Source organism: Platalea leucorodia (assembly GCF_965183815.1).
Source record: "Platalea leucorodia genome assembly, chromosome: 4".
Lineage (NCBI taxonomy): Eukaryota > Metazoa > Chordata > Aves > Pelecaniformes > Threskiornithidae > Platalea > Platalea leucorodia.
In genome coordinates this window covers 19,342,498-19,368,406 of record NC_138826.1, presented here as the reverse complement: position 1 = coordinate 19,368,406, position 25,909 = coordinate 19,342,498, and the positions used below count along the sequence as shown (strand labels likewise).

Below are 25,909 nucleotides of genomic sequence, written 5' to 3'. Positions count from 1 at the left end.
CAGCACAAATCAAGGCATTAAAAGAAACCCCCAACAAACCAACCCCCCAAAAGACCCTGCCCCACCCTACCTTGAAGCTGAAGAGAAAGGAAGAAGTTTTGCTGTGATAGTACATAAACTGCCACTGAACAAAGGGCAGACCTCCATCGCTCGCTATCTGCAGTCTAGCTGAGCTCAGACTATTTGGATTCAGCGTACGAATGACTGGATGAAAATCTATAGCTTCGTTTTACCCTCCAAACGTAATGTTCTTCCTTTCTGCCCTAGTAATTCACCAAGATGAGTGTTTGGCATGTATTCACAGGAGGATAACGTCTGCGACACGTCTGCTGCACGGACAGTAGCTCAGGAGGTTTTATCTAACACTTTAGGAATCAGCAAAATGATAATATACGTGCTTAAAGTTACTAAAACACAAGTAACCCAGGTAACCTAACATTAAGGGCTATTTAAAAAAAAAAAAAAAAACCCACATACATACTATGTATTGTTATATGTGTATTACACACATATCTATATGTGTATGTATACATACTTGTGCATATAAGCATATAGATGTGCACACACACATATATAAATATGTTATTTATGCAAATACAGACTCCATCTTTTCCTGTAACAGAATTCAATTTTACTCTCATTATTCCAAAGTTGTTGCTAATTTGCATCTTTCTTTTTTTGTCCCAAATGCATTGCTTATGATTCATGCATGAAGAAATGCATGAGGCAGCTCTGCACCTTACTGCTCAACCACACTCCTCCTCCAACACAGGAGTTCTCGTGCTGTACCTAAATACACCAAAAGCCAGACTTTGAGAAGATTTACCCTCCCACAGTTTCAGCCAGGTGGGAGAACCTTACTTCCACCAAAGCCCAAAAGAATTAGGCACCGAGGTAGTTCTGAAAAATGTGCGGGTTTAGGGGCTAACATCTTTGAACAGTCTGGGTCTAGAAGTCTTCAGACCATAGTTGTCATTAAGACAGGAATACATAGCATTTACAAAAAAATAATTAAATTACCATAGATGCAGGCATAGTGTTTCCAGAGGAACTTTCTTCCATTCTCCGACTGTTTATGAACAAACTAGAAATTTCTAATGCTTCATTGTGCAGGTTATGGAGCTGGACATGTCTATAGCCTAAAGAGAAAAAACCCTTCTGTAAGTGCTTTGCCACATCCTAGGACACAAGTCTCATAAATGGAAAACTCAAATTTGCTATATTTATAGCTACAATTTGCCACACCTATAGGATTTAAAGCATTGTAATAACACTGCATTAACACTCTCTCTCTGTACAATAGTGTAACCCAAATGCTATGAACTGCTGAGTGGCTCATATAGCTGCCTAACCTTTGTTTTGCCGTAATATTCATTATATTCATACATGAAATAGCTAAATATTAGAATATGAATGAAACAAGGACAAATTCTCACCGGGAAAATGCATGTCTATGGCCAGATCTCATATGCTAAGACTGTTGTGTGGTGTTACAGTGGCACAAAGCGAACGTGAAAAGTATTTTTACCATTCTGCTGAAGAGCTGCTGGCAATATGGAAACTCCCTCCCCCAGGTGTCACAGAATTAATGATGCTGCCTCATCTCTCTCACCTTTTTTCACCCTTCCTTCGCCTCTCCTCCAGCCATGGCTGCAAGAAGTGCAATTCTCCTCTGCCCACTGATCACCATTTACAGCAGTTTCTTGGGCAAAGGACAAGGCAGGGAGTGAAACCACTCCACGCTTCCTAAGGGAGCAGCAAGTCTCAAGGTGAACCCAACCTCACAGCCACAGCTCGGGATCGGAGCAACTGCGTACAAGATGCCCCAGTCTCTGCAACAGCACAGGATCTGACTTTTTACAAGTCACTGGGGCAGCCTCCAGCTCCCGGGGAGTCGATTAGATCAGCATCGTACTGCCAGGGCAAAGTATGTTGTCTGATATTTGCTCCCTGTCTCCTCTAGAAAAATGCAACCAGCTGATTAAAAATATCCCTCCGGCAGGATTCAGTCCAGGAATCTGCTGGACCATTTTGGCATAGGGTGTTCCTACAGACTATACTCTACCTCTTTTTAGAGCTTTTAGGGGAATGATTCTCTGAGCTGTTACAGCTGAGCTGTTATTTTCAACAACTGCGAACCGAAGAAAGACCAAATCTTCGAAGTGAACCCGGAAAAGGAACTGCTCGTTCCACATGGGGTTGAGCGTGTTGCGATGAATGGGCTTCGTGCGGAAATGGCAGCTGTCCAGAGGCATCCCCAGCACATCGATTTCAATGCAGGGACTGCCCGTGCTATTGCTGGGGCAGACGTTCTGTCCGGACACAATCTGAAGCCGAGGCGTACACAGAGAAACCAATTAGTGGAGTAATTCTTTTACCGTCACGATTCTGAGCTAAACATTGTTTATCACACTCCTACGCACAGTTTGTTAACATGCTGATTTAATTACACCATTCCCCTACTTTTGTAATTGCCAGGGCAGTCATTTCAGACGCAGAGCTGCTTCAACCTCCCCCCCCCCCCCCATGCTGTTGCTACAGTGTCTTTCCTCTGAAAAAAATACACTATACATCATGAGCGCAACCATTCAAGGCATCTGAAAGTTAATCCAGAAGGAATGTACCAGTAACGTAGTCAAAAAGGATCAAATTTTCTTCCCCGTTACTTTGGGGTGATGGCACTGACCTCGGGCTTGCTTTGGCGTACACAACACAAGAACTAGGTGTGCAATTACCGCAGCTGGGAGAATTTTGATTCTTATGAATCTCACTTTTCTGAAACATTTCCTGGAAGGGACCAGCTTCTCAGAACACTTTTTTTTTTTGGCCATAAATCCATGAATGATATATCTTATTACTTAACTTTTAAAAAAACATTTTTTAATATTCAGTACAGCTTTTCATAACGGCTTTTTGTATAGCTTCTCAAGTGTTCACAAATGTGTGAAACATCCAGGCATATGTATAATTTTACACAGTTCTGTAGTCCCAGGGAAAATGCTTTCAGGACTGGGTTTTGACAAATATTGTAAAGGAAACAGTGAAAGTAACTATGGATACAAACCAGCAAATAAAATAAAATAAAATAAAATAAAATAAAATAAAATAAAATAAAATAAAGACAATTATTTGCCCCTTCCCCTTCCAATTTCTTTTAGTTATGCTGACCTTCAGAAGTACAAGCAATAATTAAATGTTCAATCTTTTCATACAGAAGCATGACTGTAATGCTGGTTAAAGACTATAGTCAAACATTGTCTACTCCTATCTGTTTGGCTATATGAAATTCCCTTTTAACATACTTACTGTTAAAGAATATATAGCTGGCTCCTTATTATCAAGATCTCTTTCTAACGGAGAAAACTGCTGGTACATGGAACAATTTTTATCCCACAGAACAGGAGGTTTCAAAACATACCCACAGCCACCATTAGCCTCAAACATCGCCGCATTAAGTTGCAGAGGAAGATCTGTGAAAGTAAGGCAGCCAAAACTGACAAAGAGCAACGGTACAATGGAAAAACTGTAACAGTGAAGACAAAGACATGTTTTAAGTATATTTTTTCTTTTTTTAGCTGTGTACTATCAATTCATACTTGATTTTCAAAGATAGCTGTAATTTATGTATCCAATCTATCCAATACTTCATTACACAAAACTATAAGAACAGTTCATTCTTTTCTATCCCTTTCTGTTGTCTTTATGCAATTGTAGGGCTTGCCTATACCTATCCTCTGAGAAGTTTCCAGGTATTTGCCCTGAACTGCAGAATGAAAAAGCACTGACTGTGTAGCTCTGTAGATGACCTAATGGATCCCCCATTGAAAAGGCGAAGGAACACAAGATAGGATAGAAAATGGCCCAAAAACATTTTGATCAACATTAAACCAGCATCCAAGGTGGCACTTCTAAGTAAAAAATAGTTCAGTACCTTTTGATACTTGAAATTACCAGAAAGGGATAACAGCTACTTGAACTGGGGAAAAAAAAACAACCTTCAGCAATAAAATAAAATAAAATAAAATAAAAAATAAAAATTAAAAATAAAAATAAAAATAAAAGGTGTTGCTGTCCAGCCACTTCTGTGCTATCAGGAGATCTGCTGCATCGGCATAAAGCTCCTGAACTGTGGGATCACTGCTCTCAAGGACCAGATTGTCATGGTATGAGCCTGCTTGTGCTGGGATGCACAGACAGGTACATCCCCTCGTGACAGCAGGTAAAAGCAAATGTCAAATACAAATTCACAGTTTAAGGACTTATTTCACATTTAAAATGTATTAAAATGTGCGTTTGTGTACCCATACCATCTGTCTGGTAGTTAAGAGCCACGAGCTGCACGCCGTGGAGCCAGAAGATCAGTGGATGGGGATTTGAGGAGTCAATGCGCGTGGCAGCGGGGTAGGTCCTCAGGAGCTGACAGGTGGTGTGCTGGATCAGCTTCTGAGAGTACCGCCTGCACAGCCGCTTGGCAGCGTTCTCGTTCAGGGAGGAGATGTGATAGCACTTGGGCGTCCTTATGATAGCACTGAGAGAAGCTGGAGAGTTGTAAGGAGAGCAAGGATCTTCCCAGGTCTGCCGCATCACATCAAAAGGACCTGGAAAATAAACAGTACCTTCAAGTTACAGCTGCAGATCCAGAGACTCCAAGAATTCAACGTTTTCTAGTGAAGTATGTGTGCATACTTTGGTTATGTAGAAAAAAGTGATCCTGGAAAATGACACTACTCACTCTAAGTGTCACACTCCTCCTTATACAGCAAGAACAATCCATGAGAGGAAACACAATGTTTAAGTATTGAAATGATACTGTGATGAGATGTGCTAACAACCATTTTCATAAATAAATACTTAATTGGCATTTGCCTGAATAAAATAATGGAATAAAATTCTATTCTTCTCATTTATACATTTTAGATGAGGAAGGGAGGCAAGATTGAAAGCTATCTGCTAAGTCTCCAAACAGGCAGTCTACAGAGTGCCGTAAGAGTTAGGGGACAAAGCCAGCAAAATACTTATATCCTCTAGAATTAAGCACTAGACTTCTTCATTTTTAGGACACTGGCCTCTAGAAGGGAATCTAACCTGTCTGCTGCAGCCGTGCCCTTGGGCTGAAAGAAATGCAACATTCCTTGAGCCAGAAAATGAGTACAAGAAAGGGTACAACTCTGTAACTTTCTGTTTATGGCATTCACCTGAAAGGCAGGGGATCTGTGTCTCATCCCTGCTCCAGAACCTTTTCTGTACTTTCTTTGTATTTCTTTACATCTGTTCATACACAGAAGTACAATTTCCAAGTTCACAAACTGAATCACCTGAGGAGTCTAAACACCTCCAGGGTGGAACACGGGAGTTTGCACAATTACACGTTTGGACTTGGCTGAATTTTAGGCAACTAAGTCCTACTTCGGACACTAAAAATTCTTTTCTGGATCCAGCTCAACAGTTCTGCCTTCCATTTGTACTTTGAAAATATTCATTCATATGTTTTAAAATACAAACTTCAAGATACATCACTTCAAATGTATATTAGTTTTGAACAGTTTACAAATTAGGCTCTTCATACTCCTGACCAAGTAATCCTATTTTAACATTCCACACTCAACACTTCAGTTGTAATAGTGTTACTGTAATAGCTGCTGCGCTAACGAAAAACCACTCCAAAGTTCAACATCTTACACATTGTAAAGTATTTGATCTTTAACAACTTGGTCTGGTACGTGTGTTGGATTACAGAGTCATTCCACGTGACTGGTGAAAGAAGATGCTAACTTTACCTTTTCCAGATGCTTTGGCAAGAGCAGCCGACTCCCCGGGGCTCAGCCTGCCAGGATTGTTGCCGAAAATGGACTTCCTGCTTTTTCTTTCTTTTCCTCTGCTAGAGCCAGATGGGTTTAGAGTTGACAAGCCTGTTCCCATTAATGTAAAATAAATGAGCCAAAAAACATGACCAAGAGGGCATGACATTTTCCATCATGTTTTACATTATTTTTGAAGGCCTGAATACTCCTGTTATATAGTACACAGGGCAAGCAGTGTATTTTTGTCCATAATTTAACATCTTTACGTACATACATGCCTTCATATACGTATATATTATGTATGTTTATATATATAATGTATATGAAAACTTATATGAAGCAATACAGATATACAGTTATCTCTCTGTGATATAACTTTTCTCCATTTTACTTTTTGGCTTGAGGAAGGTAGTGACTCTGTCTCAAATTACCAAATGGTCCTAATTAATACTAAAAAATTCTGCAGTAACAGACTCAACGTATTCATCCTTAGAATAATTAAAAAAAAAAATCCTTTCTACAGAAGCAATACATCTGTACAGTAGTGAATATAATGGAATTCATCTAGGAGAAGATACCTACATAATTAAATAAATGCAAAAATATGATTTAAAGAGATAATGTAAAGGAAGAAGTCCAAATGCTGTTGGTTAAACAGTTTAACCTCAAGAAGTTTTTGGAGTTTTCTTCTTCTGTTTAGAATTTGTATTTCAATGATGGGAAATATGGTAGATGTGCAAAATCCATTAAGCATTTAATGGCCAATATGTACTAGAAGTGGAGCGGGAAAGCTCTAGTATTGCTATGACTCAAACATATGCATTCCAGCAAAATAATCATTAAAATCATGATCCAAATCCCAGTGAAGTAAACAGACTTAATCCCCCTTAAGGTCAGTTTCTGTTGACTTGGAGAGAGCACATGGCAGACCAAAATGAAAGTAAGTCAAAACTCACGATGGTTATTCTGACACCCACAGCAGTGGTGTGACACCACAGCAGTGTGGGATGCCCTCAGAGACCCAAGATGTAATTGTGATATAAAATATAACAAAGCAAGTACGCTGTTATTTACATAACTGTGACTCATAAAACGACCCTCGTGAACTCACAGCAATTCACATCGGCCTAAAGACAGTTCTAGATTTAATACTATTTCAACTACCAATGTAAATCGCAAAGAGGATACATTGGGCTATCTTCTACTGAAGTCTGTCCACAGTTGTGAATTCTCAGCTCTCGATCTTTACCACATGTCTACATGTACTTAGTAAAATGATGCTGATAGTTTCAATGAAACTGCTTGGATTAGTAAAACTTAGGATATACATAAATGTTTTCAGTGCTGGAGATGTACCGTCCCATTGGGCCAAAGCATACACATAAACCACAGAAGAGAGTAGAAGCTGAGATCAAGGAATATGAACTGACTAGAAGAATGAGGAGTGTGCTTCCAGCACTAGTTAATCCCAGTTTTCAATGGATCAAGTAGATTTGGCAAGCAGGATCCACGTTTCAAAATCCTGTTGTGGAGACAGTCACTGAGGAAACAGACTAACCTCATAAATCACCAGAGAGCGCAATGCAGAACACCAGGGTTAACTGAACCCAATGTGATGGCCACAGGGTAAGCTGCAGCTGGGAGTTTTCTTTCAGTCTTTCCCATGGCTATGCTTTGTATGTGACATGCCTCTTCCCAGAGACAAGCTCCATTTTTCACTCCAATTTAAATTTGACTCCGAAATATAGCATCACCTATTCATAGAATCATAAATTCATAAAATAATGGAGGTTGACAAGGACCTGGAAGTCATCTGGTCCAACCCTCTGGTCAAAGCAGGACCAGCTTAGATCCCACCATATTGCACATAGATCCTATCATACTACCATAATGACAGAGTAAATGTTTTGTATTTCCCTATAACCCCTATGCTATATCCTTCGAGTTACAGAATTTAGTGCCCATCTCTCATGTTAGATATAACCACACTGCTTTACTGCTTTTAGATTTTTAATCCAGAGGATGGCAGATAGGCTGACACAATGGAGATGGTGACTGAATTTCATGCTGGTTAGCTCAGGTGACTCTGCTCTCTGCACTTGACTGTGCAAATCCTATTTTTATGTACACAACTTTCTCTACTCACTGTGTAAGGATCCTCAGCACCAAGGCAACAAGCCATGTGCCAGTGGGTTATAGCAGTACCGTACTCAAGTATACTTCACTGCCCTCGTCTCGAGTGACCCAAAAGAACAGACCTTCACCCTCTTAGATAATGGTATGATGATATCCAACAGACTGAAACTGAAGTTAAGCAAGGACTGTAAGGGTCAAAAAACACTGGAACAACAAGAGCTGTGGTGGGTTCCTTGTTACCAGAGATTTTATAAACAAGAAATGTTATTTTCTCCACATGATAAATTCTGGTTTGATCAGGAAGCACTTTGGGAAGTCTGTGTTACTCAGTAGGCTAGGCTAAGTGAACATAATGGTCCTTATCCTTTTTTATAGTCACATATCAGTGATTAACATTCAGGGACATAAGCAACTGTAAACACACATGAAGACAGGAGAAATAAAGTATTTACATCATTGATCAGCCACTGACATGAATGCTGCCCTCCCTATTTCCAAAACTCTTGCGTTTTCTGAGTTGGTTAGGAACACGGTCAATAGAGCTACATAGTCATGGATGTACGAGCCTTGTTCTCATTATTAATGGACAATATTGGGGTATGGCAGTGCACCATGTCTGTGCCCTCCGGCTGAGCAGAGGAATCCAATCAGTAGCACGGTGGCCATGGAAGCCTACATATCTTGCAGAGAAGGCAGTATTTGTCTCAAAGGAGACAAAGTTTGTTGGAAAACTAATTTCTACAGCTTCATGTGTTCATCTGTGAAAGGAACTCATTTTCTTAATTGTTCTATTCATGTCCCCTTTAAAGCAAGAGGAACAAATCCAGTAAGGACAGCAGTTTATAACTGAAATTAGATTAAAAAACTGAAATATTTTAAAATTTTCTTAGAACATCAGAACTTTTTTGTGTGTCAAAATGCTTGGAACAACTTAAACTCTCTCTGTTTAATCTTGAATATCATTCTTCAAAAGAAAATATTTTATTTGAAAGATATCTCATTGCAGATTTCATTAAAAAGAGTATCAGATTTGAATTTTTAGAAGTTATTATTTTTAGAAGTGACACCTACAATTCTTAAAGTTATAGAAGATTACAAAAGAATGTCTCTCCATTTTTCAGTGTGTTTATCTTGCCTATTTGACACTGTTTTATGTTTGGTTAGCTTCTCTAATCTGATTCTAGTTCTATTTGTATAAGATCATGATTTGGCCGAATTGCTAACTTTTCCACAGAGCACCATTCCATTAAAAAGCAGATTTTTCATTCAAAACATTAAATACATCAATAAACAATAAATTCTCAATTTAAAAGTATTTATGTATACAGTACGAGCCAAAACATACTCAACCTCATGTTTCAGTACTGAACAAGTAACTATCAGTGATCTCCTCTTCAGTTACTCCTTTTCCTCTGCAAACGTTATTCTTCCTACCGTACAAAAGAAGACCCTCCTATTTCCTTAACCCCTTCCATAAAGAGTGTCTGTGAGTGTGCAGTCAGCTGTCCTCACCCACCCCCTGAAAAGGCTGCTTTACCCCCCCAAATGGCTCTCCTCCTTTCCACTTAGGAAAGAACAGAAGATGCAGCTCTAGGCAAAGGTGAAAAACGCCAAACTGAGGTCACTTAAAGAAATGTGACCAAGCTCTTCCAGCAAGGTTTGAAGAATATTTTCCTTCCTAATTCAGCACGTCCTTACATGGAAACTCGGAGCTCTTAAGATAAAGCTTTCTGTCGTCTGTCATTTGGCAATGAAGCAGTTGTCTAAGCTGTGGAGACTGGCAAATTTCACTTTTGTAAACATTTTAATATGACAAACAATATGTCTTCACATAATTTATGCATACTACTTCTCAGCCAGGAGCTATTATTATGCAGACTACCATATCATCAAGAAAAAAAGCTCCTCGACTACTTCAATTTGAAAATGCTTGTACTAACTAATTCAAAACATAAACATAATGTCTCCAAGAATTAGAAAGCCTAAAGCAATAAAACAGGGCAGTGTACTTACCAGGGAACTTTACGGCTTGACAGTAAATCACAAGATCTGATAGCTCTGGGGCTATCTGTCTGCTTTCCTTTTTATTTTGCGGAAGATAGAATTCTTCACCCAGCTCCATATCGTACACCTAAGTGACAGTTCCAGGAACACGTAATAATAAAATTACTGAATGTGAAAGTACTCTTGCATATCTCATGTCCTTAAAATTCTTTATCTTATTCTTCCTATATGGTTTGCTGTCTTCACCTAACAGACCTCTCTGTGCAGGTTTATGCATCAATACCTGTTATTGATACTGGAATAGTGTGCAAAGGCCTCAATCGGAGTCAGTTCTACAAACATTTAGACAAAAACCAGCTGTGTTCAGGAGAAACTACAATTTACTAAACAGCAATGCAGTGGTTCAGTTGTCAGATGATTTAATAAAAGGTAACGTGGCTATCTGATATCATAGTGCGATACGTTAAAGTTATTTATGTATACACAAAAGATGCTGAAGATTCAGATGAAATCTTCAGTTCCATTGACGTTAATGGAAATCAGATATCTAAATAAACTTCCGGATTTAGCTTCAATGAAGTCTTTCATTGAGAGCAATGACAGTCAAAATTTTCAGCCAAACAGCCTGTATATACAATAGCCTCCGAGGACTCTTCTTGAACAGTATGCTGAGCATTTGTTCTATTTAATCTATTTTCTCTGGTGTGCTTCTATGTTTTCTACTATTTGTCTTCATTAAAGCGCATTTGCCATCTGATGTCTCGGTTACCTAAACTGCTCAAATCCTTCTGAAGCTGGTTATATAACAAAGCGTGGCTGAGAAGAAAGGGGGGAAAAAACAGAACTACCTTTCCTTTATTATTGTAAGTAGCACAATCAGCCTTCTTTATTCGTTTGGCAGTCTCTTCATTATATTCAAACTGCAGTTTATCACTTGATAATTTATTCTCAGGCCGGTCTTCAAGAATGTTATCTAAAAATTAATGGGATTTTAATAAACATAAAGCCAAACAATTTCAACTGGAAATTTAATTTGAATTAATAATATTTGTGGACAATGCTGTGAATTTTATCTGAATAACCAGATGCCAAAATAATGCATTTACTGGTCAAAGCATTCTCTTTTAGTAGTAACTTTCTACTTTAAAAATTTAATGCTCAGCTTTGGTTAATATGTTGCACTTCTTTAAAACCCCATCCTTTTGTGCTGGGAAGATGCTTAAAACAAAGTCATCTAACGAATTAAGCTTGCCATCTGAAAACAACTGATATTCCTGAACAACAAAGAATTGGTCAAGTCCATACACAATTAACCAAATCAAACATTTACACGTCTTTGTACAGCAAATTTTGGCTTTCCTCTCCTTACATTCACCATGAATGAGTATTTTTTTACATCTATAGAAATTCCTCTTCAAAGCTACATATGTATTAGAGAATAATACACCTACTAATTTGGTCTTTCTGGACCAAAATGTTGTAACTGTCACAAAAGGAATGGTTTTATTTCATTCCTGATATTCCTGATGCTTTGACCATATTCTTTTTATGCATAACCAGTGTCACACATGCAGCCTTCTAACAGTTCCTAACCAGTTAACAATGCCATATAAAAATCTCTGATTGCATTTTTAATATGAAGTAGAAACCATATATTCACACTGTTACATTTAACAGGCTGGAGATGCAGTGCTGATTTCATGCAGTTAAAATGCTCAACCAAATGGCCTTTACCTTCCTGGCTGTTAGGAGCAGGAGAAGCATTAAGGACATCAGCTACAGGGAAACAGAGTCAGAGAGGGAAGAAGAGTAAAGGAAATTAAGATTTACAGCCAGAGAAATGAAAATTAAGTGTCAGTTGTAAAACTATTAGCCTTACGCAAACCTAATGTATCAGTAAGGAAAATAAAACTGAAAATCTTTTAGAAAGTTTACAGACCATTATTTAGATTAGTTTTGCCAAAATATTAACATAATTAAAGATCCCAAAGACTAATCATTGTAATAAAGCAGTAAACCATGCCACAGATTTTTTCATATATTGGAAGGTGTGAATGTTTCTTGCCAGCTACAGATTTCTCAAACCTTCTCTTAACCAGAACATTGCTCAAAAATCTCTTACTGCACTTAGCTTGCAATATTTTCCTGGCAAGTGTGTTAACAAAGATCTAAGTTTTTCACAGCAATTTACATCTACACTATCTCCACCCTGTCCCACACAAGGAGTATTCTCAAGTAGCCAGTTAGGCCAACTTTCTAGCAAAATGCAACTGAAGGCAGCACCGGCACCAAACTCATAAATTTTCCTATTAGCATAAATAATACTGCTAGACCACAAGCAGTCAGGTCCTTAATTTTGTGACTATTCTTAAATCATTAACACAGAAGCCAGTAATGTAAATAATAGGCCAACTGGAAAGAAGTCCTGTGCTGCAGGGGATGCTCGAGCCTTACATCTTCTCTGAACATGGTACCTAGAACTTAAACAGGCACTCATTAGACTTAAAGGTTCAATGAGTGAAGTACTTCACCTAGGAGAGCATGCCCAACTGCGTCCGACCAATGGTCCATCTAGCTCGGCATTCTCTTTCTGACAGTGGCAACAGGAGATGCTGTTTAAAGAGAGCATCCAGCCACTAGTCACGGTCCATGTCCCTTGTACTGCCCCAACATCCACAATTGCTGAATATTAGGGATGTTGGACCATACATTTCTACCTATAACATTTCCTTAAAAACCTGCCCATGAATTTGTCCAATCCTTTTTTCAATCTGCTGATACCATTTGCCTCTGCAGTTTCCAATGGCAGCAAATTCCAGAAGTTTACTACCAGCTGCACAAAGAAATACTTTATTTTACCTGTTTTAGACTCATCTTCCACTTGTTTTACTGAGCACCTCCTAGATCTAACGAGTAACAGTTCTGTACTCCTCTTATCCACCACTTCATGATTTAGCAAACCTGCTTCAAATTCACCCCTCAGTTCTCTTCTCTATCAGCTGGAGAATTGCAGCCTTTTCAGACTCGTGCAAGGCCATTGCCACACTCCCTTTACTTTTTTGGTTGCCCTTCTCTCTAACTTCCTTAACTCCACCATATCCTTCTTGAGATCTGGAGGCAAGAACTGGACGCAGAACTCGAGCTGTGGCACATTAAGGCTTTACACAGAAGCAAAAAGATGCTCTGTTTTCAGTACTGTTCCTGATGATCCCCATCTTTTGGCTGTCAGTGCACACCAAACTGAGGATTCCAGCAAACTTTCAATAACTCCATGATCTCCCAAATTGTTACTGCTATTGTTGAGCTTAGAATCACATAAGCAAGGTTTAAGATTTTTCCCTTAAACGTATTACCTTATGTTTATCTACACTGAAGCACATCTGTAACTTTTTTGTCCCTTTGGTCAGTCTTGTGACCCATTTATGGAGTTTAACAATGGTGCAGCATTTAACTACCCAAAGAGCTTGGTATCACTTGTACTATCGCTGCTGTCCCACTGGGTAAACGCGCTGTGATCTACTTTGATATATTCTCTGATGACTACCAATGAAAAATAATGAGTAACCCATTTAGATGCATCCAGCTTGTTCAATCCGTGCACAGGGGTTTTGACAAATGTCCTTTGACAAAACTGGAGAGGTTTAAATGTTTCTGATTCCATCTGTTTGCTCTACCAGAACCTACCAGCCCTGCAGCAAGAGAAGCAAAACAAGACGCATGACTTCAGCTCAGCCGCCTCAGTCTGGCACATTCTGTCCTTCATCTGTAGTTAAATCAAACATGTCTGACTGAACTGCAGAGCTAAGGAGGTAGTGGAAGTTACTAACTGCAGTATTTTTTATCACCTCTGGCATGCCAATCATTATATCCAATCTATAAACTGCCCCTAAAGGTGGATTTATGCTAAACTGCCAGTTCCTGAAGGCTAGGATAGCTGAAGCCTAGACAGCACATGAACTTACAAGGCAAGTCAGTAAGGCATGCCTTACCATTTTTAAACTGAGCAGCTAAAGCTTTAATAAAGCCATCTGTATTGAACAAGCCAGGGACTCAGTGGCTTCTCTACCTTTACACATGAAGTGAACAGCTGATGCTGAAAGTGTAACTATAATAGGTACTTCAGGGGTCTCTGGGATTAGACAGTAACCAAGGAGGACTTTGGAGAATCTGCATCTTAGGTCAATTTAATGGCAGTCTTGCAGATGCAAGGGCTAAGCCTGTTGTGAACCTTCAGCTTTCAGGTGTCTAAACTCCTTAGAAAAGACCATACAGGTGAATGTAGATAGAGTACACTATGAACACAATCATTTTAGCATAATATAAATAAAATAAAATATAATTTATAAACACTACAATTTAGCATACATTGCACAGTTAAAACATCTAATGGTTGGAGTTAAAGTCATACTCAAGTCCTCTACACAGTCAAATTATTTTCACAGTATTATAGACTACCGCACGAAAGTGCCACCGAGGACATTTAGTACATCTTCCTCTCACAAGGTAAGATCAACTTACCTACACCATTCCTGAACTAGAATATTTACATGCGTTATTGCTACAGTTCTAACAACAGCACTGTAATAAATAAATAAATATATACTGTTACCATCAGAGAGAGATTCATAGTCATAGTCATATTCATCCTCTTCATCTTCTTCCTCTTCATTGGTAGGTGTGGGGTTGCTAGCACCATTGCTAGCCTGTGCTTGCATATGTGCCAGCTGGTGAGCCTACAGCAACAGAACCACTTATTACATTATTGGTAAGTGTTTTTAAAAAGCAAAAGAGTTTTCATCACTGTTTGCATCTTATTTTACTGATATGAAAGCACTGATTATATAAACTGAGAGATAACCAAGACTGTTAAGATCAAACTAAAATACCATTTTAAGGGTTTGAAAATAAAAAAAACCCACTTGTACTGGTAGAAAGGCACCCAATAGCATATGAAACCTGATTAATTATGGGAAAATGTCCACTTTGAACATTATTCAGAGCAAGACTGCCTTTTTCCAGTCTGAGGTATGCTGTTTTGGAAACTTTTTTAAAAGATGGAGAATGTCCATATACTGGTATGATCAGTGTGATTTACTTATTCTGATACAAGAATTCAATTCTAATTCAATTGTGTTTACCTTTTGGGTAAAAGCAATTAGTTTTCAAGCATTCAATCTAATTGCTGACTAACTATAGACATTGTTAAATTGAGGCTACCAGAAATGCAGCCCTAATTTTTAGAAACCCCAAAAATTCTCATATATGTATAAGCACTACTTGAATAGCAGAGTCCCCCCGAAAAGGGAGTAAGAAACAGAGTAGTTGCCTGGCTTGAATATGAAAAAAGAAAGCAAGCAGAATTCCACTAAAAATTACTACATACTGTATATATACACACACTCAATGCATATCACTATTTTCAACAAACGTGAATAGCAAATGTTATAGCCTCAGAGTGAAATTTCATTTATGCTTATCACATAGGGCATGCGGTGCTAATCATAATATTATGAAGTATTATAAAACTAAAACACACTAAAATTTTGTTATGCTGTATCTGTACTTTATGATATGTCTTGTCTACTTATTTGAAAGTGTTGCAATCCACTGTGAGTCTTCCAAGCATGAATATGCATTAGATTATTCTGCTGTACATATTGGAATGGCAAAAACTTCTAACACAAATTAATCATTTCTAACAAAAGTTAGGTCTCACTGCTTGCTATTAAGGAAGGACTTTACCTTTTGTTTCAATATATCTACTGGTGTCTGATGGGCTTTCAGCTTCTTGTTTTTAAGCAGGATTTTTCTTTTCAGTTGGCCGGGTGAAGGAAGCATGGGATCATCAGAAAAGTCACTCTCAAATAAAAACTTGGTTACCAGCTTATCTCCAAACACATTCTGAAATATCAAGAACGTGATATATTATGGAAAATCCCAAGGCATGTGCTTAGAATAATTTATCACAATTTATGGCCTACCTTGAAAATTTCAGCCATCTTGCGTTGCTGAGGCAATGAACAGTGGTTTTCTATTGATATGATAATTGGCATGTCAGAGGTGATAAAAGCATTGCGATCAATAGCTTCAACTACCTCCTGTGAGAAGGAAAGGTCGTTGAAAGAACATGTGATTATTTTGCAGCATTCAGTTAATAATAACTTACTGTTAGTTGAAAGGGGAGAAAGGAAGGCATGTGTTTTCCCCTCTAAGAAGAAAGAATCCACAATTTGCTTTCAAAACAAGCTTCTACAGATCAACCTAGCATCTTTTTAAAACAGAACTGGTAACAGCTACTTATGTTAGCTATGTTGACAATAAAAAGACAGAAAATTACAGTACATATGCTACAAAAACTAATTTGAAAAGCATAATGTTTACAGTTGAGGAGTTCATGTCTGACATAGTCCACAGTTCATATTCTGTTAGGATTTAGCCCATTAGGATTTGTACTTTTCTAATAGGTGAATTTTTTCCTTCATTAGAGAAAAAGTTACTGATTTTCTTCTCCTTTTTTGTTTCTATGTGCAGTTACCAGCATACCTTAAAAGAGATCTTAGTAGTAAGAGTGTGCCCATGATAAATGATAGGCATCCCATCATCGCCATCCCAGCAGTCTAATTCCACACTTCTGCAGCCTTGTAAAAGAACCTACAATGCAATTGAACAGCACATATAAGCCACAGTCTCATGCCATCAAAGCAGAAGACAGACATTGCAGAGGTAAATGAAAGCCCAGTGATTCAGCAAAAGTGCTGGAAAGAGCAATCTCTGTGGAGTAAACATAGCCCACAGAAGCTATAGTCCCCAGCTATATGATAATATAATATATGATATTAAGCTAATTTACAGCCAGCCAGCCATTTTTTATTTATTCATTTATTTATTTTAGAAAGCCCTGCTTGCTAGATAAACCACTGAAGAAAGCAAAGAGGAAGGATGGAGGGAAAGATAAGCTAACCCACCTGTTGGCAGCCCAGCTTATTATTGCTATCAATATTTAGCATGCCGATCATTGAAAGTGTTATCTGTATTACAATTAAGTATTTTACTGAAAATAAAGATCTCAACAACCAAAACCATTTCTAGCAAAAACATTCATGAACAAAGATAAAATTACTTCTCCTATTCAAACCCTGAATAATTAGATTTCAGGCAGTTGTGTCCGTAGCTGGCACACCACCACTTCTGTGAGAGCCAGACACACTGAACCAGAACGAAGGTGCCCCTTCTCTTCTGGCGACAACTGCTTGAGGGCCAGGAAGAAGCTCTTCTGCATCACGCAAATTTTGGAGCCAGGTGAGCTCTATCTCACTTCCCATCTATTACCAACACAATACTCACATCACTCTCTGCAGTGCTACTACAGAAACCTCCTTTGCAATTGCATTATTCAATGCAATCATGTTATTTGGGCTTTCCTAACACAGCCTCACCCCTCTGTCTTATAACTGCAAGTGAAGCAGCACATGGGATGCCAGATGAGCCCTTCTCAATGGTGAGTCATTAACATTGAGAGTAATGAAAACACTACTCACAGGAAGCTTGATGCTTTCTCTAGCATTTGGTAAATACACAGACACACAAAAATATATAGATATATAAACAAACAAACACAGAACCAAAAGCCCTAGGGAGAAATCATTCTTTTCCTGTTCACCACCAATCAGGCATGAAGTCTAAAAAACCGTAGAATATTCCTAGAAGTAATGGTTTTTAGAAGTTATAGTTCCATTTGAAATTTGTCTTTGCAGTGCAATGTACAGTATTTGAGTAGTGTTTTTGACATCTGAATGAACTAAAATATTAGATCAGTCTTTCCTGTGGGAAAGTCTAATTTTAGTAGGTTGGGTCAGACCAACTGGTGTCTAAATGCTATGAATCTCAAACTAAACCCATTTTTTTGCCTTAGAAAAGGCATTTGAGCACAACTGTGCTTATAGGCAGCTTTCCCACACATCATGTTTTCCAACGTTTTGCAAGCAGGGGTTTAGGACATTTAGATTTTCAAAGCAAAAAGGTCATGTTTCTGTGACTTGCCAGTTAAACAAACAAGTTCATGTTGAAAACTACACAACGATCCAATCCTGCATACCTGGCTGTAGAGCTCTACCGAGGACTCCCCTTTAAGCTGATGGCCAGTAAGGTAAGTATTGTGCGAAGATTCTATGTAGTAATATGACAGTGGAAAGTGCAAGTCCTCAGCATTCTCCTGTGACTCATCGTTTTTGGAGGCAAAGTTGTCTTTATCCATCAAAAATCTAGAGGTGAGAAGATGTGAGGAAATTTTATGCCTTGCTGAGTATTTTGTGACTGTCATACAAACATCAATACATTGGTGTCATCTTTATATATATATATATATATATATACACACATATATACACACACACACACACACACACACATATATATATAAATTAACACTTAAATAATTACCTTGCAAATCCTTCAAAAGATAGCAGCCCCTGCTGGCACATGTTCACACTGGGTTCAAATTTCTATAAAGAGGAAGAAATTTAAGAGATATATAGTAACAATTCTTAAAAATACAGCTTTTTCATATTTTCATAGTGTAGTCTGCTCATCGAACTAACCAGTTATTATCTAAAACTGGTCTTTTTGTGGATAAAGTAACTAGGTGCCTGCAGTATGATCATGCTATTTTTACAATCACTAAACAAGCATACTAAACTCATAATTGTAAATCACAGAATCATTCAGGTTGGAAAGGATGCTGGGAGGTCATCTAATCTAACTTATTCAAAGCAGAGTGAGCACTTAAGCTGAAATTAAAAAGGATCTATAATCAATTAAACACAACACACCACCATCTCCAATTAGAGAGATTTGTGGCATGCTAATTTGAAGTTTCTTTAGAATTTCTGTCTTTTAAACTTTGCAATTTTATATTACATGTTAATAGTTGAAATATACAGGTTTTAGCCTTTGTTAACTGCTAAGTGCGCGTTTAATTTTGGAGTATATTAATTATGAATGTTTGGATGAATTAAAAATTTTCTACATACTTTCTAATCACTTCAGCCATTGTACATAAGGGAATAAAATGTCCATGTTTGCTCTGGAAAATTTTTTAGAATAAAATAAAAATATGTGGAAATGGTGGGTGTTTCTTTAGTGTCCAACTTAGGGTTAAGTTCTATCAAAGGCGGTCACAGACAAGGAGAAAACAACACACTGTCATGAATACTTTTCCGAAGTGGTGACATCCCTTTCCAGATAAATCACACATAGCCAATAAAACTATTTATTTGCACGATTTTTTTTTTTTTTTCATTTTTTTGGACACATTTATGGACATCTGCACAGTTTTATAGCCCAGAATAAAGACAGTACTAAATTTTAAATTCAGGTAAATTGTAGTGACAATATCCATGTGAAAGGAGATATCCACACAGATATGCTATTCTGACTACAAGGTGGACAATGCTAGTGGGGAAAACAGAAATAACAAGAGTTCAAGTAAAAGGAACTGCAAGATGCTTGTATTACAGACCTGGATAATACTGAGGATTTCATCATAGGTGCAGTGTTCTCCTTGGCAATTCACTAGGAAGTCGTTTAGCTGCTGGATTCCCACTCCAAATATTCCCAGAGATGTGCTTTCAACCCCAGTACCATTGGTTACGATACTGGCAGCAGCAATAGCATCAGATATTTGCCTCTGGTTGTCTGATAGTTGCTGCCTGCTCTTAATGAATAAACCAAGGTCTGAAACATTCCTAGTCAACAAATCTTAAAAGAAAAAAAAGGAAATGTAAATATAAGCCAATATAATTACGTGTATTACACATACTGTATAGAATATAATGTAATATATAATACCTGAATACCTGACTGAATATTTTAGCACTGACATAGTAAATTAGAACAAAACCATCTTGTTTCTATTCACTAATAGAAGAAAGAGTATTAAGCATGTATGAAAACAGTGGGAGTGGACTATAAGTGTTCAATTACTATGAACAAAATCCTGGAACCTGTAACATGGATTCCCACCCTCTCACATACTGTCACCCAGGACCCTCCTGCTTCCTCTCACCACCACGTACAGCCTCGAAGACCCTCCTTTGCTGTGTATGACCCCATACCCTTCCTGTGTGATCATCGTTTCTCTTCTTCCAGTCCCATAGGCCAATTGTACTGTACCCTCCACACAGGCTGCTTGGCAGAAAGACTGTTTTCTTTAAATGTGGACAAAGCTCCAGACGTAGATTATGGTAACAGGGGAATGTAAAGGGGGGCAGAGGTTTCCTTCCCCCTTGTCCCACATAAAGCAGATCTACTAGGAAACCAGATAGGAAAAAACAAACCAAATGAGACACAGGGCACAGCCTCCTCCTTTCTCCTCCCTGCATTTGCTCAGTGTTTTAGCCCTTCCAGAGCGCCTGCAACCAGATGCAGATTCCCTGCGTTGGGCCTAGCTGCTCAGCAACAAGTTTTATGCCTCTGCTATACTGGTTACATACATATCTGGCTAATGTAAAGTAGGACTACTCTTCCTCCCCTTCATTTCTGAACAAAGAACCTGTCTTACATCCTGCTAACTAGGTATTAGTGGAGGTACGGCAGCAATCCTCTACTTAAACTTATAATTGATAGTTCTTTATGAGACCGACTGAGACACTTTTTCTTAAGGCCAATAACTGAAGCTGTTCAGCAGTCTGACAGCTGTATTTTTCTCTTTAACAAACCTAAATCAGGCTGGAATCCACTGCTATTTTCATCAATCTTCAAATTGGTATAAAGTGGAGCAGGCTCCAAACCGGATCGATTGCAAGGCACAGCATAGACATCGAAAAGGTCTTTCAGATCCTTGCGGCTACGGACACTGTGAAAAGAGCTGAAAAGTTCAATTTTTGCTCTTTTATAAACTTGGATGAATGAGATCAGTACAGAATAAAAATATATTTTACCTGAAAGATTTGAAGAGCTCTACAAATTCCACAAAAGTCATGTTACTATCAGACACCATGAAGTTCTGAAACCCCTTCATTCCTCCTTTAACACGGCCATGCCAGCTACTGCTGCTCCATGTGCTAAATCAGAAAGAGACTGCTGTAGTTTGGTTACGTTAAATTTCTACTTATTGAAATATTACGCATTACTGCGTTAACACTTTGTTTGTGTCCTTAATGCATTTATTACCAATATCTGGAAGAAGCAAATAAAGTGGTATCTTATAAGATGCATAACAACAATTTGTACGTCTTGTTTTATAGCAGCTATTCTTTTCCCTCAAGACAACTACAGATTTTGCCAGAACTGATAATGTGTATGCATGCTATTTAAAACTTTTTCGTGTGCAAAAGGGCCTGATGCAAATGGCACAAATGAAAGCATTCTGGTTTTCTCTTTAACGAAAACAATGCCAGTATTCTTGTACTGCAGGCTGTTTATGAGGTTTGTTGAAGATTTGCTAAGGGAAAAATAAAATGGATGTGGAATTCCTTTAAGCTCTGCACTGTCAAAATAGTAATATTCTGACTGGATATGCAAGAAAAACAAATATTTTCCTTATGCACCTGGGGTTTCTTATATCTGGGAGCATTAAAGGTGCAGATTTTAAGAAGCATAACCCTTCCCCTTTCCTAGCACTCAACCCTCATTGTTTCCCAGCCCATGGGTTTTGCCGATACTTCCCAAAAACAGTCAGGATTATCATCAGATTCCTCAAAGACAGGTGAAGCTACAGTCCTCCTCTTCTTTTAGGCTTGGACAGTAGCCTCTGGAGGCCATTTCCTTCCAGAAACGAGGTTCTAGTGATTTCCTTCTTTCAGCTTTCTGGGCTGAAGGAAGGAAAGCAGACTGGGATTTCTTGAGAGCAAAGGCAGAAAACAATCATAGAAACAACTAACTGTTTGGTGCCAATTATTTTAGTTGACTTGAGCAATACTAAGCCCAGACAATTTCTTTATAACTGCAATTGTTAACCGAAGTTGTGCAGCTGAACAAAGTTTTTGAAGCAGAACCAGTACATTTCCAAAAGCCACATCCCAAAATCTTTAGACTTCTACAGGATTTACACTAGTAAGTGTAGTTAGGCCCTGACTTGAACTATCCCTTGAGCAGTATGAACAAGTCCTTAGTGAATTTCATGTACTAATTCGCAATGACGGGCCGAGCTCTTGAGCCCCTTCCTGAGCTTAATGAACACATGCTGGAGGAATGGCATCTGCCAGCACCAGCATCCCAAAGAGGGAGGGATCTAAGCAGCCAGCACAAATATCAAGAATTGTCTAGTTTAAACCATAACTAACTCCAGAAGTTACAGTACTTGTTTCAAAATATCAGACTAGGTGATTGTGTGTCAGACTTTATTGCTCTGTAATGTTCAAATCTACAAATCCATTAATCTATGAATTCTGCCATCAGAGTCAGTACAAATAGTTCCAACAGCTCTGATGGAAAAACAGGACCAGCTTGTTGCTCAGTGTTCGTAAAGACACTTGCAGTCTTTGTACATAAATATGCTAGATCAGACTCCTCAATTCATTCCTGGCCTGGGATGGATGCATGCAATTGAAAACAGAATGTGATTTAAAAGTATTAAAAAATACCATCTACTTTAGTTGGTAATGTTCAATTTGTTTGACATCACTATGGCAAGTACTGACATACTGCAGATAACTTTTTGGCTAAAATCATTCCTAACATTTTTATCAGACAAGAAAAATAAACCATGATGAGGAAAGTCTCTTGACTCCAGAAAACAGACTGGAACTGTAGAGTTCCGAATGGAAGACCAGCGGCAGATGATAATGCTCAGCATTTCACCAGATCTGATCACTAAAGAGTATCTTCCATGATTGTTCCATGGCTAATAAATACAGATTGTTAAAAAAAGGGCCAAAAATCCTGAGAAAACCCCACTACCACCAACAACCAAAACTGTAATTAGTAGCAGTCTGGATTATACCTGTATACAGCTAATGAGAGAGACAGTTTACCCTCTCTTTGAAAAAAGCCCCCATCTCTAATTTTCCATATCCTGTTATCTGTTTCCCAGTGGCATTACCACCCTTTCCCCTTGCTCCCTCCACCTTACAGGTGGCACTAGATTTCCAAAGAACTTGGCAATTTGCTGGACGCACATCTACTTTATAAGGATGACAGAAGACAGCTGCAGGCTACCTGTGTTTGGGAATTATCTGCACATCTGGATTATACAAGGATTCATTCTCAATGTAAATTATTTGTAAGAAGGTCAGGAATATTAAGGTTGTGAGTTATATATGTAAAATTACCATTTTTCATTCTCTACCTATAAGAATTACTATTATTGAAAATGTACAACAAAGATAGCCAGGTCCTCCTCTTTTTAAATTGCTATCATTATATTTAGATTTTTTTTTTTTTCACTTTAAGAAATTTTATTTTATTTAGCACTTCTCACTTGGTGGAGATGATCTAATTTACCGGTCAGGTAAAGTTAATGCATATATTATATGGCAAGGGAAAGAGAAAAAGAACTAGAAATCTCTCTTGCTCTCCTCCTCCTAGCTGCTACACTGCAGCTAACAATCATTCGTTGCCAGCTCAGCTTTCTGTGCTGCAAAGGCTTCTGCCCAGCCTGGTGGGACCCTCTGCTCCCCGCTCTCCTGAGCTCTGGGTTCTGTGAGGGATCATGCACTCACCTAACGTGCACAACCAGCTCATGTCCAACACTGCCTCCAGCTATGAAGCCTTGTCATTGTTTGAGTCTAAATCCAGATGCTAATCTGAATTAACAAACCCTGTTGGCTCTAATCTGTGCAGAGCCATACAAATGCATGCAAGCACTCCCAGTGGATCCTGTATTTCCTAGGTTATTTCATTATCTAGGTTATTCCAACTTTCTGTCACTTTGGAAAATGGATACTTCATTTTATCTTAATTTATGATGCTACTGACAAAACTGGTTGAGTATAACTAAGTATATAACATGATTTTTATGAGACTGCAGAATTAACAACAAAAATGTAGCAAAAAGAAACAAAAGATGCCTGTGTTCAGCCTGTGTGGGTTCCCAAACTTACTTTGCTTGTGTAACACCACTGTTCAGGGAAGCAGCTTCTATGAAGAATACTGCGCTGGTCGCAGTCTATACATACCACAGCTTGTGGACCGCTGCCCCAGTCTGCTCCTCCATCAGTTACATCTATACTGCTAAAGGCATCCATCCCGCCACTTCTTCTGAGTGGGGCAGAAAGGCTGAATTTCACATTGCTCTGCACTGCCCAGCAATTGGTTCAGGTTTGGTTTGGTCCCCCATAGTGCTTGCCTGCCTCTAAGATGCGATTTTCATTTTTGGTGTGTGTACTATCTGAAGTGGCTGAAATAAGCTGTGGCATATGTTATTGCCTGGCAGACTGCTATTTATTTAATGTAACAAAGCAACAGCACATGCCATGACTGTGGGTGGATTGCCTGAAGGTACAATCCTTGTTGGGAGTGTGTTGTGTAAGACAGTGTATTGTAGATGGTTTGAGACTGAGTAAGCTCTCCATCCATACTATCCAACTACAGAAGTCTCTGGAGCAAATATTCCCAGAACTACACCTAAATTCCATCTTGGAGGCAAACAGCTGGTTTACTCTAAATACCAGGAGTGAATTAATACATATATAGGGTGGATGATCACAGGAATTTGCAGCAAAGCAGAGCGGCAACTATTTGATAGCCTAGACTTTCTGATCACAGTTGAGACACTACAGATACTTATTTCCTTTAGCACATGTGAAGTGTCCACATACAAGGGTCGTATCAAGTTGGGGAGAGCTCTACCAAGCGACACTGCGGAGTTTCCAGACAACTTTGCCAGAGAAAAGCTGTCATAACTGGGGGAGGCCCACAGTGCTAAGCTGCATAGTGATCTGTACAGAAATCCAGGACTGAGAGGATTTAAAGGAACATTAGCTGTCCTTCCTCCAGGAATGCGAGTTCTCTGCTGAGCCTTTTAATCTCATTTAGAGAACAACAATTATTTTGGCATAAAACGAAAAAGCAGATTTGCAAAACAGAGAAGCATTTTCCAGAAGTAGTAAAGCAGTATTTCATCAGATTAATGTAAAAGAAAGCTGTTCCAATCCTTAAAAAAAATAAGAGAAATGTCTTACAGAGATAAATCCTAGTCTGGCATGTTCATCCCATGGCTGTGAATGACAGTGAAGAACAAAAAGTAAAGAACATAGTAAGAGTCTCAGAAAGCAGTGTTAACAGGAGAAGCAGCCAACCACAGATGTCCGCAGGTGGCTCTACTACTCACATCTATTGCCAAACCCAACCATTTTAAGTGTAAAAAAAAAAATTCCTAAGAAATACACAACATAAACTATTAAACAAGACATGTCTCTTCAAAAATAATGTTCTACCAGCAGCAGTAATCTCTTCCATTGTTTACCATTGCTCTCCTGGAAACCCCAAGATCATACTCATAACCATTCCTCAGTATTCATTCTGTTAAAAGGCACTAGAAGGCCTCTGTTGAGACTATCTTCCTGTATGTTATAAAGTACCATCCACATCCCTGACATATTATTGTTGTTATATTATTACTATTTCAACTACTGCCACCACCACCATTATTACCGTTCACAGAATTAATACATTAGTGCCCTATGTCACTGCACAACCACAGCATGACCCTTAGCACTGCCCAAGTGACACAAAAAGAATGAATGTTCAAGGAGGAGAGGCCTGTAAGAGAAAGATTTCTATCTGTTCCTCCAGTTCCCCAAGACAGTACTGCAACCATCCCCAGGAATGTCAGCAAAAGTTAATACTCCCCCAGGTAGAAATTACTTGTGCTGAGAAACCTCAGAACTTCAGTTCACACATCTATAACATTTCTGTTGATTTTCATTATACAGAAGACGTCTATAGCTGTGTTTTGGAGAAGATCTGGAGAAAGAGTTAAACTCCATATTTGTGTAGTTTTGGAACAGCATTCCAATCTGCTTCTGTAA

At 38.5% G+C, this 25,909-nt stretch overlaps 1 protein-coding gene across 1 annotated transcript in view; it reads right to left on the bottom strand.

Annotated features, from left to right (window-relative positions):
- PLCE1 (phospholipase C epsilon 1) overlaps window positions 1–25,909 on the bottom strand; it is a 167,816-nt gene that overhangs the window by 10,121 nt on the left and 131,786 nt on the right. The window contains 16 exon segments of the mRNA XM_082309577.1: window positions 1,021–1,139; window positions 2,066–2,327; window positions 3,307–3,470; window positions 4,308–4,598; window positions 5,778–5,909; window positions 9,951–10,068; window positions 10,790–10,914; window positions 14,551–14,674; window positions 15,684–15,842; window positions 15,923–16,039; window positions 16,485–16,592; window positions 18,037–18,202; window positions 18,381–18,442; window positions 19,459–19,697; window positions 20,657–20,793; window positions 20,879–21,001. Of these exon segments, the coding sequence (XP_082165703.1) occupies window positions 1,021–1,139; window positions 2,066–2,327; window positions 3,307–3,470; window positions 4,308–4,598; window positions 5,778–5,909; window positions 9,951–10,068; window positions 10,790–10,914; window positions 14,551–14,674; window positions 15,684–15,842; window positions 15,923–16,039; window positions 16,485–16,592; window positions 18,037–18,202; window positions 18,381–18,442; window positions 19,459–19,697; window positions 20,657–20,793; window positions 20,879–21,001 (2,446 nt within the window).